The following is a 15,756-nucleotide window of genomic DNA, read 5'->3' on the forward strand; positions in this document are numbered from 1 at the left end:
CCTAGTTACCATCTGTCCTTATACAAAGTTATTACAATATTATTGACCATATTCCTTGCACTCTACGTTACATCCCCATGACTTATTTATTTTCTAACTGGAAGTTTGTACCTCTTAATCCCTTTCACCTTTTTGGCCCCCTACTCCAGCCTTCTCCCCTCTGGCAACCACCTGTTTGTTCTCTGTATCTCTGAGTCTGTGTCTATTTTGTTTTGCTAGTTCGTTTGTTTTTCAGATTACACATATGAGTGAGATGATGCGGTATTTGTCTTTCTCTGTGTGACTTATTTCACTTAGCATGATACCCTCTGGGTTCATCCACGTTGTTTTAAATGGCGAGATTTCATTCTTTATATGGCTGAGTAATATCCCATTGTATATATATATATACCACATCTTCTTTATCCATTTGTCTATTGTTGGACACTTAGGTTGCTTATGTGTCTTGGCTATTTGTAAGTAATGCTGCTATAACTGCTATGAACATTGCGGTGCATGTATCTTTTTGAATTAGTGTTTTCTTTTTCTTCAGGTAAATACCCAGGAGTGGAATTGCTGGCTCACATGGTAGTTCTGTTTTTAATTTTTTGAGGAACACCCTGTTTTCCATACTGGCTGCACCAGTTTACAGTCCCATCAGTAGTGCATGAGGGTTCCCTTTTCTATAGATCCTTGCCAGCACTTGCTATTTCTTGACTTTATTTATTTATTTATTTTTGGCTACGTTGGGTCTTCGTTGCTGCACACGGGCTTTCTCTAGTTGCGGCAAGCGGGAGCTACTCTTCATTGTGGTACGTGGGCTTCTCATTGTGGTGGCTTCTCTTGTTGTGGAGCACGGGCTCTAGGCGCGTGGGCTTCAGTATTTGTGGCACGTGGGCTCAGTAGTTGTGGCTCGCAGGCTCAGTAGTTGTGGCACATGGGTTTAGTTGCTCCACGGCAAGTGGGATCTTCCCGGACCAGGACTCGAACCCGTGTCCCCTGCATTGTCAGGCAGATTCTTAACCACTGCGCCACCAGGGAAGTCCTATTTCTTGACTTTTGATGATAACCATTCTGACAGGTGTGAGGTTATAGCTCATTCTGTTTTTGATTTGCAGGAAATGCTCTACTTTTCATTTTATATGGCAGATACATTTTAGTGTTCTAGTATGTGCATTTATCAGTTTATGAAAGTGGTTTTAATGACAAGTAATTTAACTTAGTCTTAACATTTTTCATATGTTAGTTTTGAAGTTAAAGTTCTGCTGTTGTGAGCTGGTTAGCTTTGGTTATAATATACTAGATAACTGTGTGAGTCATTTATAAATTTTGCAATTTTATGTTTTAACGTAGGTTGTAAATGTGATTTTTAAAAACTTTTTATTTTGAAATAATTTTAAGCTTATAGAAAAGTTGCAAAAATAATACAAAGACTTCTCAAATACTTTTTACCCAGCTTCATAATATTAACATCTTGCGTAACAGTGGTACAATTATTAAAACCAAGAAATTAACATTGGTATAATTGTGTGATTGAAAAATTACAATTGTGAAGTATTTTATGAAAGTTTAGAATATTTATATAATTGTATACCATATTTTCTCTCAAGTCCAGTGACAAAAAAAGAAGTTGGCTATTATGTAGATGACAAAGTAAATTGTTAATATAGCCAACAGAACTGAAAAGTTTCACCTGTGAGAACTTTTTAAATTACTAAAGTATTGCATTATGTTGTAGATCATTTAGAACATACTGATAAGGAAAAAGAAAATAAACATCACCCATAACATACCTCCGGAATTAACCACTGTTAATACTTTTGATATATCTATTTTTAAATATATCTTTTTTTGATACATATTAACAAAAATATAATTTGATATATGTCTTTTGCATATTTTTGTTTTGTGTAGACTTCCATTTTTTATTAGAAAATGAAGTCATGTTGTATACTTTATAATGTGCTTTTTGCTTTTAATAATATTGTAGGTCTCTTTCTTTGTCATTAAATAGACTTTTGTAATTCTGGCAGTGATTGTAAAATTTTTCATTTTGTGGAGATACTGTGATTTGTTTAAATATTCCTATATTGCTGGGCATATAGATTATTTCCAGTTCATAAAGTTGTGATTATAAACAATACTTCCATGAACACCCTTGTAGCTAAGTTATTCTTGTGTTACCAAGTTTTTTTACAGGGTAAGTCCCTAGACGTGGCATTACTGGGTCATAAGTCATGAACATTTCCCTCCATATCTCTGTGTTCCAAATTGGTGGATATGGAGGCCCGGCTGTAGGGACTTGAGCATCTGCGGATTTTGGTATCCATGGTGGGGTCCTGGAAACAATTCCCCACTGATGTTGAGGAACAACCGTAGTAAGAAATTGTTCTTAGATTTATATTCTATCCAACCAGCAGCAGTAGTTCCTAAGTGGGCCCTATTCCCCACCATTATTAATAGTGGTTGCGATTTTTAATTTATTTACCATATGATAGGCAAAAAAGTACTATTTATAGGCTATTCCTATCATCCTGAGACTTAATTGGTAAAACTCCAAGTTTAAAAGCATAGCTTTCATCAAGAGTTAATTGGATGAGTGTTGAGGTCATGTCTTGCCTAAGGTCATGCGGACGGTTGATGGAAGAACCGAAGTAAGAGCAGCGGTGGCCTCGGGAATGTCTGTCCTGTCCAGTGGATTTTTATTGTTAGACTGGATTTCCATTAAAATTAACTTTTTAAACATCAGCCCTCAGATTTCAGTTTGATTTTCATTTTTCAAAAAATAGGTTTTTATTAAATAAATATAAAATAACTTATTTGGGGAATATGGAAAATGTGTCAATTTTCATAAGTAATCTTATTCACAATAGTGAATAATATGAGGTGATGACATAACTGCAGGCTGATCAAAAGTGATGGACGTGAGGAAACACAATAGAATTACATTCTGTTTTCATCTGATCTAATATTCTAGCCCAAAGAACAGCATCAAACCATTATATTTTGTTTTTTTATCTTAGAGAATGAAACAGTTACTCTCTAGTATGGATGCTTCACTTTCATATCTAAGATTCACATTTTTTTCTATCTCTTTAATTGTTACTAAAGATAGTTAAAAATAAGAATGTAATTTGTAAATGTAATATATAGTGCTTGAATTATGTCACTTATTTAAGAACATTAGTTTTTGATAAATTTCATAGCTTACAAATGAAAATGATTAGTGCTTTCTGAGTAAAAAATATTTTTCTTCTTTTTTTAGAGAGTTCTGGAGTCTGAAGAGCAAGTACTTGTTATGTATCATAGGTACTGGGAGGAATACAGCAAGGGTGCAGACTATATGGACTGCTTGTATAGGTAAGTACACTTTTAGACTCTCGACAGTCTAAACAGTATTGCCTGCATTTGGTAATTGCAGGAGTTTTTTGTTTTTACTACCTACTACCCATGAAAATGAGCAGAACTAAAGCATTACCTGATGTATGGACTTTTCTCTGCTATGGGGAAAGGTCTGTAGTGTGGGTCATGTGGGTATTTGGGAGCCAGGCAGTGTATGGAAACTTATTCTGTGAAAACTAAAACTGTATTTGATGGCATAGCTCTGTTTCTTCAGTTGTCTGGGACTGTGTAACACACATTAAATCTTGACAGATCCGAAGTGAAACTTCAGCTTGGATGAAACTTTTAGTTAATCTAAGCTCGTGCCCCCCTCTAGCATGCTCTTGTTTGACTCTAGGGTTCAGCATTTTATGTTTCATGGAAGTACCTGGCAGTTTTCTCTTGACGTTCTCCCGCCCTTTCCTCTAGACGTACTGAATTACTGGCAGTGTTGTGATGCCTTGTGGTCTCATATCATCCCGCCTTTCCTTGTGCTATTCTGTCTGTCTGGATTGCTTTTCTTCCTTTCCCTGAATGACTAGTTCCCATTCCCCGCTCTGAACTCCCCTCTCCTTGCCTCAGTCTCCTGCTTAGATCTTTGGTGTTAACTGCCACTCATGTATGTTCCTGTGGCACCCTGGGCTGGTCCTCTCTAACTCATCCACGTAGACGGTGGAAATAAGTACAGTACCTAGGTACACAGGCAGAGACCCATTTGTTGAAGGACAGTGGATAAATAGGGAATAGTGCTGTTAAGCACCTGGGCCTTGTGGCCTGTGATGGTTGCAGTGATAATTTTGCCCTGTGCATTGTGGCTTGGGCCACAGATGAACCCCTGCCTCAGTTTCTTGCTGGAGAAGAGGAGTAGAGCTAGGTCTCAAAGCGTTTCCTGCACAGGTGCATGGGGCCAAGGCATGGTCGCCTTGGTGTGTCTGTCCTTTGCTTTACTGGTTCGTATTCCCTTTGGTTTTTATAACAACACTGGACTTTACTAGATGTAAGCTGCCTATGTTGGAAACTGGAACTCACTTCTAAATGGCCAGTAGCTCTATTTCCTCTTAGAAGAGCAAAATATAATAAAACCAGAAACCAGCAATTGCTAACATGGGCAAGGTTCGCTGGGGCTTTGGCTTTTACAGAACATGTCTGCCATCCATTAAACATCCTGACATTTGATTTCCCCCCTCCATCCACCAAAGTGGCCTAGTCATAAATAAAACCTTAAGAATTCCTTAGCTAAACCGTGGGGGAGAGCGGGGGGAGTTTTAAGGATCAGAGTGAGAGCATACGCGTGTTTTTGTCACTGCTGAGAAGCTGGGGCCACTGGTATATGGATGACAAAACAGTGCTTCGACTGTGTGCCGTGCAGTGGATCCCTCGTTAGCCGAGATACTTCAGTAAAGATTCAAGTTGTTTTTCTGTTCTTTCTTAGTTTTCTGGGGCACCGTTCTCCTGGTTCTCCTGCACCTCTCTTTACCAAAATCAAATTGGTATTATTGAAAGTAGTACTATTAAATTGGTACTGTTGATGAGCTTTTATTAAATTTTGCAATATATATGATATATACACATATGTATGTGTATATATAAAGCCATATGAGATAGTTGGTTTTTTACAATGGAGGAAAACTAAGAGTCAGAGAGGTCAAGGTCCCTGAGCTGGAAAAATTACAAGGGCAGAATTTAAACCCAGATCAGTCTGAATAAATCCATTTAACTTCTTCATTCTACCTAGCCTCATTCTAGAGAGTCATTGCAGTCACTTACATAGGTTCTATTCTCATCCTTTAGCTACACTCTGCATTCTTTCTAGGATGATCTCTATTACTCCTGGTTTTAGCTACAACCTAGATATTGATAACCACCAAAATAAATGTTTATTGAAGGTGGTCTAAGTTTCAGAGGAATATTCTTACCTAGCTGCCTGTACCTCCAGGATGTTCCGTGGGTACATCGTACTACTGCAGATGTTCACAACTGAGCTTGTTATCTTTTACACACACACTGCCCCAGAAATACTCATTTTGGTTAATGGTAGTCCTGGACATCCAGATGTATAGGCCGGAAGTCTCAGTTATCCTTCACCTAGGGTTATCCTCTCTACCTGACCCCTCTTGGTCAGATCCTCCAAATGTCTCTTAAATTTATTATTTCCTTTGCAGTGCTATTATAGTATTGTAGTTCAAGCTTTTTATTGTTTCGGACCTGGACTATTATTGATAACATCCCTGTAACCAGTCTCCCAGCCTTTGATTTCTAATTTATTCTATTTAGTAAACTTCTCAAGTGCAAATTTGATCACCGTCCAAAATCACTTAGTAACTTTCCACTGTCTGTAGTAAAGACTTAGAACCAATGGCTCATGGGATTCACTTATAGAGTGTTTTGTTTGACCTCTGTGGGGTTGGCTTCATGTGACTGATTTATTTAATTATATTGGTAGACTGGGTGGTGAGATCCTTCTCATAGAGGGTACATTTGATTAGATAATTAGATAAAAACTGTAATTAGTATAAAAACTAGATAATTAGATAAAAACTGCTTGATAGTCTTTGCTTGTTGGGTAGTAGGTTATCCAGGCTATCTCTTGTTATTAATCTTAGTCTATAAGGAAATCTGTGTGAAGAAATGTAAAGGAAAAAAATCAGTTTTATTTCAAAGCATTTTTCGGTATTATTGTTTTGAAGTAATTTCTAGCCTTTTCTTTACTCTGATTGATTTATAAGATGGATATGCATCCTTAAGGTGACTTAAGGATTCCAATTTTAAAGAAAAATAATGATGCTCCTACGCCACCTTTCCTGCTGCTACATATCTGTTTAGGCCCTGCGGGCCCTTGAAGTGGGATACTTAAAAGTATTACCTTGAGAACTAACGACTCTTGAAATCCAGTAGGTATTAGTATGGGAACAGTTCTTATAATAGATTTTTTTAAAGATAGATTGAAATGCCTGATTTCTTAGAGGCTTCACAGTTACCTTAGGCTATTAGTTCTTGTTAGTTAATACTGTTGTGTTACTGCTGATACTCCAGAAAAGCAAAGGATACTTATCAATCACTTTGTTGCCAGAATAAATTATAAAAACATGTACTACTGCATGAGTTAGACCTGAGCAGAACAGTCAGGTATTGACTGTGTGGTAGAGTATTGACTATTTAAAGAAATTATTGAAAGTTATTTTACTTTACGATTTCCTAGAATATATATCTTTATTTAAAAACAAATGTGTGGTTAATAAATCTCATTGTAAAATACTGCAGTGACTTAGAAATTAAGAATGGCGTCTGAATCAAAGTGAAAAATTATGCTACTTACATTTTAAATCATATCTATAAATTATTTTAAAAGCTTCTCTATCAAGCTTAAACTGTCAAGAGTAGAAATCTAATGAGAAGAATATAGATGATGAAAGTTAGTGTAAAATTTATTCCATGCGGGAAAGAGAATAGTGACTTGTCCTATCAGATATAAAACGTATAAAGCTCCACTGAAACAGTGTATTGGCTGTGGAATATACACACAGATCTCTAGTGAATCCAGACTTCTGCAGATCTAGCAGCTACTCTTCAGAGTCAGCAAACTCCTACGCTGAGAAGTTTACACTTACTGTATAGGAATAAGGGGGCTGCTGTAGGCTTCTGAATAGGGAGTTGATATCCTGAAAGCAGAATTTTTAGGTAAATTGGATATGCCAGAAATGGGAAATAGAGATCAGTCATGAGAATGTTGCACATGATCCAAGCAGAGAGTCAACGAATGGCATTGACAGTGAAAAGGAAAATAATGGGAGGAGGTGAGGAATAGTGTGAGAGAACAGGAGGACCAGCTGAGTAAAGGAGGTAAACGGAAGGATGAGATAAGTGATGCTAATGTTTTAGGTAGGATTACTGGGATGGCCATGGTACAGTGAACAGAAAAGGAATGGTTTGGAGCAAAGGGTCTTATAGAAAGGCACATGTAATGGTGCAGATATGACTAAGTTCCCCCTGCTCGGCACTTTTCACTGTTGATATGTTACATTTGTTTATGTTTTTATGTCCTACCAGATGGGTAAGCTCTCTGGGCAGAGACTACATTTTTGTTTTTCGTTTTTCTATCCTCAGTGCCTTGTCGTACCTGGCATGCAGTACGCACTTGGTCAGTACTTGCTGAATGAGAGTGGGAGACCTCGTGAGTTTTCTGGCCCAGCTCTGCCACTTAGTAGCTGATGGACCTTTGCCGAGTTCTTTAAGCTGTCTAAGCTGCAATTTTCTTACACGTAAAATGAGGATCCTAATAGTACCCCATATATCTACCTCCTAGTATTCAGCCAGCTGCAATGCTTACGCCTGTCTCTGACACACGATAGGCGCTCCATAAGTGTCAGTGATTACTTTTATTTCCTGACATTCATGCTTTTATGATCTGTCTCCAGGCTGCTTTTCCAAGTTTGTGTTCTAATGTTAGCTTTTGCCATCCGTGCTGCTGGAACGTTACCCGTTTATTCATTTCGTAATTCGGAGAAGTATTTTTCGAGGACTGCCTGTCTGCCTGCCACTGTTCTGGACACTGTCTGCCAGACCTCACATTCTAGAGAGGAGGTGGATGTACAAAACCAGTAGACAAAGAAAAGAACAGGATTATTTCTCATAGTCGCAAGTGCTGTGAAGAAAACAGTTATGTATTAGATAGTTACTTCATTGGGGGTGGGAAGTGAAGGCTAGTTTGGTTTGGGGTCAGGTCAGGCCTGAGAGAGGTGTGTTTGAGCCGAGACCAGAGTGACAGAGGCCAGAGGTGAAATGCCCTACCCCAGGGAATCTGTTTCAGGTGAAGCAGCCGTTTCTCTCCAGCTCTTGCTTCCGTCTCAGTCCTGTTCCCCTTTTCTCAGCTGGAAGGCGTGGTGGAAGCACATCAGGAAATTATTAGGGTTACAGTGAGAATGGAAGGGAAAGCTAAATGATATTTTGAAGGAAATGGCTTTGTAACCAGTGGACAGAAGAGACTAAAATGTCACATGGAGCACCAAGGTTGTAAGCCCTGGAGTCCAGAGCTGGAAGTGAGTGAATGTGGGAGGGAACTTGTGTAAGTGGTGGTGGCCGTAGCGCTTTATTATTTTTCATCGTCTGCTAGGATTGTCAGTGGAGTTATGCAGTTGAAATTTTTGTTTTCTTTGCTTGCAGTTTCAGTTGTCTGAACATTCAGCAGACCTTTCATTTTGATTCAGTGAACGTGGGAAAGTGTGTGTTTTAATACAGAGATTTTGTGGTTGTTGCCTAAATACTTGTATTGTCAATAGCTATTTTCACCTTGGCAGAAGCTGTCAAACGAATAGTTTTAGGTGTTGAGCATTAAAGGCCTTGTGGTGAAATCTGGGATGGTGAAAAGTGATGCTTGAATATTACATGCCTTTGTACATATTTTATTTAATCTTAGAACTCTTTATTCATCTTAGTAGTTCTCAGAGTTCATCATAGTTATTAGTCTTTCTTTATAAAGCTGTTTACCCCTGGTAGACAAAGTGATCTTGAATCTGTCAGTTTTGCCCATACTTCTTACTGTCTGTAACAATCTATTGCATTTTCTCACCTACTGATTGTGATTTTTTTGTTTGTTTAAAAATGAAAAGTTATGTATTTAATGGTGATAAAATATAGAGAACTTTCTTGACTTTGATCTTTTAACCATTTTCTGTTTAATTCTTTGCAAAGTGAACTTGGCTTATTTAACAAGAAGAATCCGGGAATGAGCAAATTAGACTGTAGAGGGTTGACCCTTGGATAGGAGCTGTTGGGCTATAAGAGTATTGGAAAGTTTTAGAACAAAACCCCTGAGTTTTTTTAAGTGAGACTGTGGTAATAGGGTTTTTTTCTTTTTTGCTACTCTAGAGGTCTTACTCTTTGTCTCTTAGGGCCTAGCAAAGGGAGTTGGGCTGGTAATTTTTATCTTTTTTAAAAATTATATTTCTAGTTTATATATAATTAGTTCCTTTTGGATGTATTACTGAACTACTCTACAGTTGATTATAACCCTAAAATTATTGCTCTAAAGTTGCACGTTACTTGTTTTCCTACTGATTTTGACAGTGTCTATTGATATTATGTTTGTTTTTCAGGTATCTCAACACCCAGTTTATTAAAAAGAATAAATTGACAGAAGCTGACCTTCAGTATGGTTATGGTGGTGTAGATATGAATGAACCACTTATGGAGATAGGAGAGGTAGGACATTCTTTAAATGACTGGCAAACATAAGAGTGTTTTTATATACTGAGGAAATTTGATTCACTGTCCTTTTCTTAAGGACACTGAGTGGACTATCTTAAAATTGTCAAGATTTAAAACATCCTAGGGAATAATTCCCTGGCGGTCCAGTGATTAAGACTCTGTGCTTCCAATGCAGGGGGACGCAGGTTCGATCCCTTGTTGGGGAACTAAGTTCCTGAAAGCTGCGTGGCCAAAGGGAAAAAAAAATATCCTGAATGTTAAGTAAATGAAATACTGTTATGATTTCCTAAGAATCTTCGGATAGATGAGACGAACAGAAAAGATGTGATGAGTATTATTTTAATAGTTAAATTAATGATGGATGAATGACAGAAGGTTAATAGTTCTGCTGTATGAAAAATCTCATAAAAAATATTTAGAAAATGTTGAGACTCTTACGGTTGAAAAGTGTGAAGGACATGGACTTAAAAGAGAACCTACAAGAGAGGAAACACAAATTTGTGGATGCAACAAATTTATTTTAACTTTAAAAAGTAATTAAAGAGGGCTTCCCTGGTGGCGCAGTGTTTGAGAGTCCGCCTGCCAATGCTGGGGACGTGGGTTCGTGCCCCGGGCCGGGAAGATCCCACATGCCGCGGAGCGGCTGGGCCCGTGAGTCATGGCCGCTGAGCCTGCACGTCCGGAGCCTGTGCTCTGCAATGGGAGAGGCTACAACAGTGAGAGGCCCGTGTACTGCAAAAAAAAAAAAAAAAAAATTTAAGAAATTCAGAGTAAAACAATAAAGTGTGCAGTTCAACCAATTCACTCAAATTTTTGAGGTACAGTTCAGATTTAAATGTGGAAAATTATAATAATATATAAAACATATACTGACTATGCAAGAAATACTCTGGTGCGGTGTTTTTTAAAAAATTATTTATTTATTTTTGGCTGTGTTGGGTCTTCGTTTCTGTGCGAGAGCTTTCTCTAGTTGTGGCAAGCGGGGGCCACTCTTCATCACGGTGCGCGGGCCTCTCACTGTCGTGGCCTCTCGTTGCGGAGCACAGGCTCCAGACGCACAGGCTCAGTAGTTGTGGCTCACAGGCCTAGTTGCTCCGCGGCATGTGGGATCTTCCCAGACCAGGGATCGAACCTGTGTCCCCTGCATTAGCAGGCAGATTCTCAAGCACTGTGCCACCAGGGAAGCCCTAGTGCAGTGTTTTTTTATTCATGTCGTACATATTTATTGAGTCGCCAGACATTGGGATACAATGGTGAACAGACAGAAGGTCCGCTCTCCTCATGGGGAAGCAGATGCCAACAAAGTAGAGAAATTAATGTTAAATTTTGTTGGGTGTCAGTGAAGGAAATAAACAACTAAGATGCAGCATTAGTAGAAATTTAAATTAGAATAACCCTTTTAGAAAGAAATTTATCAGTGTCTTTCAGTAGACTTTAAAATGTTCAATACCTGTTGACCAGGTAATCCCACGTCTGGTAATTTGTACTGCAAAACTAATACGGAAAAAACGGTTTAAATGTTTAAAAGTATTCCTTGCAGTCATTAATAAGGGTGACTAATGGGCTAACAGTCTAAATTTCCAATACCCAATAAAAATCACACATAGAAGACTATATACAATATGATTTTGTTATGAAAGTAGGCAAAGGGATAAATTAGTAGAAAACAGTTCATAGAAACATTAACAAAGGGGAAAATGGTTTTTGAAAATATTTGGACACAACATTATATGTTTAATAGGAATAAAGCTGTAGAGGGGAAAGGATGTAGAGAAACAGATCAGTGGGAAATACCAGAATCTTAATAGCAGTTGCTTTAGTTTGTAGGATTATAAGTGAATGTTTTATTTTATAATCGTTCCTTATCACTAACGCCGTCATGCCCACTCCTATTCCCAGAGGAAATCACTATAAACAATTAGATTTATATCTTTTCTGAATTTTACCTGCGCATTTACATATAAATATATATATACACACATAATAGTTTTGACATCAGAGCATACATAAAATTCTGCAACTTGTATTTCTTGCCTTTTGTTTAACAAGTAGGGGTATCAAATAATTATTAATTATTTATTAAACTATTCCCCTTAGTTTTCATTTTTTTGTTGTCACAAACAATACTGTGTGAACATCATTGTTCATTTGTTCACTTATTAAATATATTTTGAATCCCTCTGTGTGCTAGACACTGTACTATATGCTGGGAATATGGTAATGAGTAAAGTAAACAGAAATCTTACAATCGTGGAGTTACATTTGTGTATATATCTGCTGCTACATGAGCAGAAATTTTCATGGAGTGGGTACCGGGAAGTGGATTTTCTGGGTCAAAGCACAGCCTGAACTTTGATAGCCCTGCCACCTTGCCTTTCAAAGGCTTTACCAGTTTGCCCTCCTACTACAGCTATAAAATCCCATTTTCTTATGTATTATCTTCTTTGTGCTAATGAAAAAGAAAAAGAAGGCAAAACCTGAAGATTGTTCCTTGTGGGAAAACAGATGCTTTTACTTATTTTTATAAAATTACCAGTGATCAGAAAAAAGTTATCCCAGGGAAACAGTAGAGAGACTAAAAACAGAATCATACCTGTGTGGATGCAGCTACGTTGGAAACAGGAGAAATCAATTTTTTTTTTTAGGAGCAATCAGTTTTTGATACTGGAATAATTTGTACTCTGTATGAGAAAAAATTATTGGAGTTTAAAGGCTTTCATGTGAAGGCAAAACTTGAAAACTTTGGAAGGCAGCATAGGAGCACACATATCTCCTCAAGGTTGACTTTAGGGAGCAAAAGAGTTCTTAAAAGACACAAGAATGCAGACAATAACGGAAAAGATTGATAAATTTGAGCACATTAAAATATAATATATTTTTACTTAAAAAATGCTGTAAAGAAATTCAAAAGTCAAGTCACAAACTATGACAAAGTGTGATATGTAAAACTGTCAAGGGATTAATTTCCACGATATATAAAGAACTACGAGGTCGCATTGAGAGCAAGACAAACATTAATGGAATAATGGGCAAAAGAGATGAATGGACAGTTTACAGAGAAAAAAGAAAACTGAAATGCACAAAAATCATAAAAAGATGTCCAGCCTTATTCAGGAAATTGCCAGTTAAAACGTGAAGGAGGTCCATTTTATGTCCATCACATTGGCAAAGTCTGACCGGAGCCTGGCAGTAGCAGTTGTTGTCAGGATGTTGGCTTCAAGTGTAACGTGGAAAACCACTTGGCTTTGTTTAGTAAAGCTGCACGGCTCCTGTCGGCCAGCATCTCCACTCGTCGGTGTGTATCAGGGAACCGCTTGCTTATGACCACCAGAAGGTGAATACAGGAACAGCCGCAGTGTTCTCAGTGGCAAAAGCTGGGATCACAAACAGTGTCATCAGCAGTAGAAAGTAAAAGCTGATCATAGTGTCTTCATACAAGAGGATACTATATAGCAATGCCAATGATTGAACTATAAACGCTATCAATTTGGTTGGATTTCAATAAGTTACAGTTAAAAAATTATACATAAGAAATAAGATTAAAAAATAACAAAAAATAAATTTAAAAATAACAACAAACAAAACAAACCAAAACAAAAATCATACATGGAAGAGCATACAATGTGATTTTGTTATCAAGGTCAGAAACAGTCAACTTCAGGACTTCCCTGGTGGTCCAGTGGTTAGGACTCCGTGCTTCCATTGCAGGGGGCACGGGTTTGATACTTGGTCGGGGAACTAAGATCCCACATGCCACGTGGTGCGGCCAAAAAAAAAAAGAAATAGTCAACTTCAAAAATATCATATGGGGATAGTTACACACTTGGTAGAGCTGTAAGGAAGGGAATGATTTAACACAAAACGCAGGATAGTGATAATCTCTGAGGGGAAAGAAAGGAGGAGGACATTTGGGGCAACAGTAATGGTGAAGTCGTATTTCTTAAATTGGGTGTTGAATACAGGTATGTTTATTTTATTATTCTTTAAATTGACTTATTCTTTTATGTTTGTATGAGAGGTGTTATAATTTCAAAAACCAGCCAACAGCCAAATCACATTATTTTATTTAACATAACTCCTTTGTTTCCATTATAGTTTTGGTGTCTATAGCCCTTCCCTAATATTGGGCATTTAACAATCAATAAATTAAGGTTTTATAAAAATCAGTTATTTCTGTAAGATTTTCAATTAATGATAAAAGCTTAATTCCGTTGTTTGTACAAGTCTGATATGATAGTCATTGTCATTTTAAATTAGAAATTTATTTTCCTTATATTCAATTTTTATTTGAATTTTGAAGTAGAGTTATAAATACTTCATTTGATGGGTGTTTTTACTTTTAAAAGAAGTCTTGAACAAATGTTTAAATCAAATACTGAGTAATTCAGCCTTGATGATTTTCCTTTTTCCTGGCAGCTAGCATTGGATATGTGGAGGAAATTGATGGTTGAACCACTTCAGACCATCCTCATCCGAATGCTGCTCCGAGAAATCAAAAAGTGAGTACTGACATTGATCTTCCTGAGTCAGTTCTAATTTGCTGTTTGAAATGGTCTAAAATAGTGAACGGTTGCATGGCTGTCAACTGCACATAGGCCTCGTTTTACTGTAACAAGCCTCATTTTCCATTCTAATGCCAATATTTTAAAATCGTTTTATAATCTTTTGGTTTTGGGGGGCACATTTCACTATGACCTAATATGCTTAGTAAATAAATAAGTCCCTGAAGGAAGTGACTTGTTTTGTAATCCTGAAACATCTTGGATCTTGTAGGCAGTGCTGAGTTGTTTGAACATATTCTCAGCTGAAACCCTGATGACAATAACCTACTCAGGAAAACAGATTCTTCCAGTTGTTGGTCACCTTAATAATCAGTTAACTTGTGAGGTAAATTTATGAGAAAAGGGCTTCCCACTGTCCTCATGGCCCAGAGTGGTTGACTCTTTACCTAACTGCTGTGTGAATAACGTTTGGCACCAAGTAAGTTATCCTGTGGAGTCCAGAGTAGAACATTCTTGGTCAGCTCTGGCCTAGAAGATTCTTACTAGACCTCAGCTCTGGGGAATCCGAAACTGAAATCGCTCACACAGATAAATTTTAGGTGACTGGAACTACTGTGAAAGGAATGCTGTAGACCAGTGAATTGCTGTGTGATAATGGCCAACTCCCTCTGAAACTGCTTTCATTAAGAAGACCCAAATACGGAGTTTTTTATGTGAGGAAAAAAGCAGAGCGTTGTTCTTACTATGGGGCTCCTAATAAGAAATAAGAGGTTAAGAAAAAAAGCCACAAAAGGAGAGACTATTTTAATAATTAATGTTAACACCAAATAGAAAATATGTGGTAGGAGTTAGTAAATTGGTTTTTAAAAATGGTCACTCACACTTTTCATGATTCTACTGTTTCCAAAGGTGATGAGAGAGAGGAAAGGCAGTAGTGAAGCAGTAGGGTGGAACAGTTTTCTTCCTTCCTCTTTCTCCACTGAACTATGACTGACTAAAAGAACACGTCCAACGAGAGTTACAGGCTCTAGTATAATTTCCTTTGCTAAGAAATATTAGCTTTCTTCTTGACTTAGAATTCAGCTATTTTACGTTAAAAGTATAATGAAAATATTGTTACAATTTTCTAAATGCACTTTTAATGAAATGTCTTTTTTTTTTTTTTAAAGAATTTTATTTATTTATGGCTGCGTTGGGTCTTCGTTTCTGTGCGAGGGCTTTCTCTAGTTGTGGCAAGCGGGGGCCACTCTTCATCGCGGTGCGTGGGCCTCTCACTACCGCAGCCTCTCTTGTTGCGGAGCACAGGCTCCAGATGTGCAGGCTCAGTAGTTGTGGCTCACAGGCCCAGTCACTCTGTGGCATGTGGGGTCTTCCCAGACCAGGGCGCGAACCTGTGTCCCTTGCATTGGCAGGCAGACTCCCAACCACTGCGCCACCAGGGAAGCCCCGAAATGTCTCTTTTAATATAATTTTGATCCAACCTAGTAAATTTTCCTTAAGTGTGATTGTTAACTTGTTAAAAATGAATTTTATGAAAAATTAAAGAAAATATAACTGAGAAAAATAATACAACAGTAGGATACTAATTCTGGAAAAGACATAGGGACTATATGTTTAGAGACATTAGGGCAACTTGTTTTGGTTTTGTTGTTAAAATCAGTTTCCATTAAAGTATTATTCAACATGCTTT

General features: G+C 37.5%; 1 protein-coding gene across 5 annotated transcripts in view; it reads left to right on the top strand.

Annotated features, from left to right (window-relative positions):
• The window catches only part of CUL2 (cullin 2), an 85,477-nt gene that overhangs the window by 27,771 nt on the left and 41,950 nt on the right, over positions 1-15,756 (top strand). For all 5 annotated transcript variants that reach the window (XM_067702189.1, XM_067702174.1, XM_067702201.1 and 2 more), the window contains exons 4-6: positions 3,245-3,339; positions 9,453-9,558; positions 13,981-14,063. In XM_067702189.1, coding sequence (XP_067558290.1) covers positions 3,245-3,339; positions 9,453-9,558; positions 13,981-14,063 — 284 coding nt within the window. The remainder of the gene's footprint in view (positions 1-3,244; positions 3,340-9,452; positions 9,559-13,980; positions 14,064-15,756) is intronic.

The sequence above is a fragment of the Pseudorca crassidens genome, chromosome 1 (genome assembly GCF_039906515.1).
Source record: "Pseudorca crassidens isolate mPseCra1 chromosome 1, mPseCra1.hap1, whole genome shotgun sequence".
NCBI lineage: Eukaryota > Metazoa > Chordata > Mammalia > Artiodactyla > Delphinidae > Pseudorca > Pseudorca crassidens.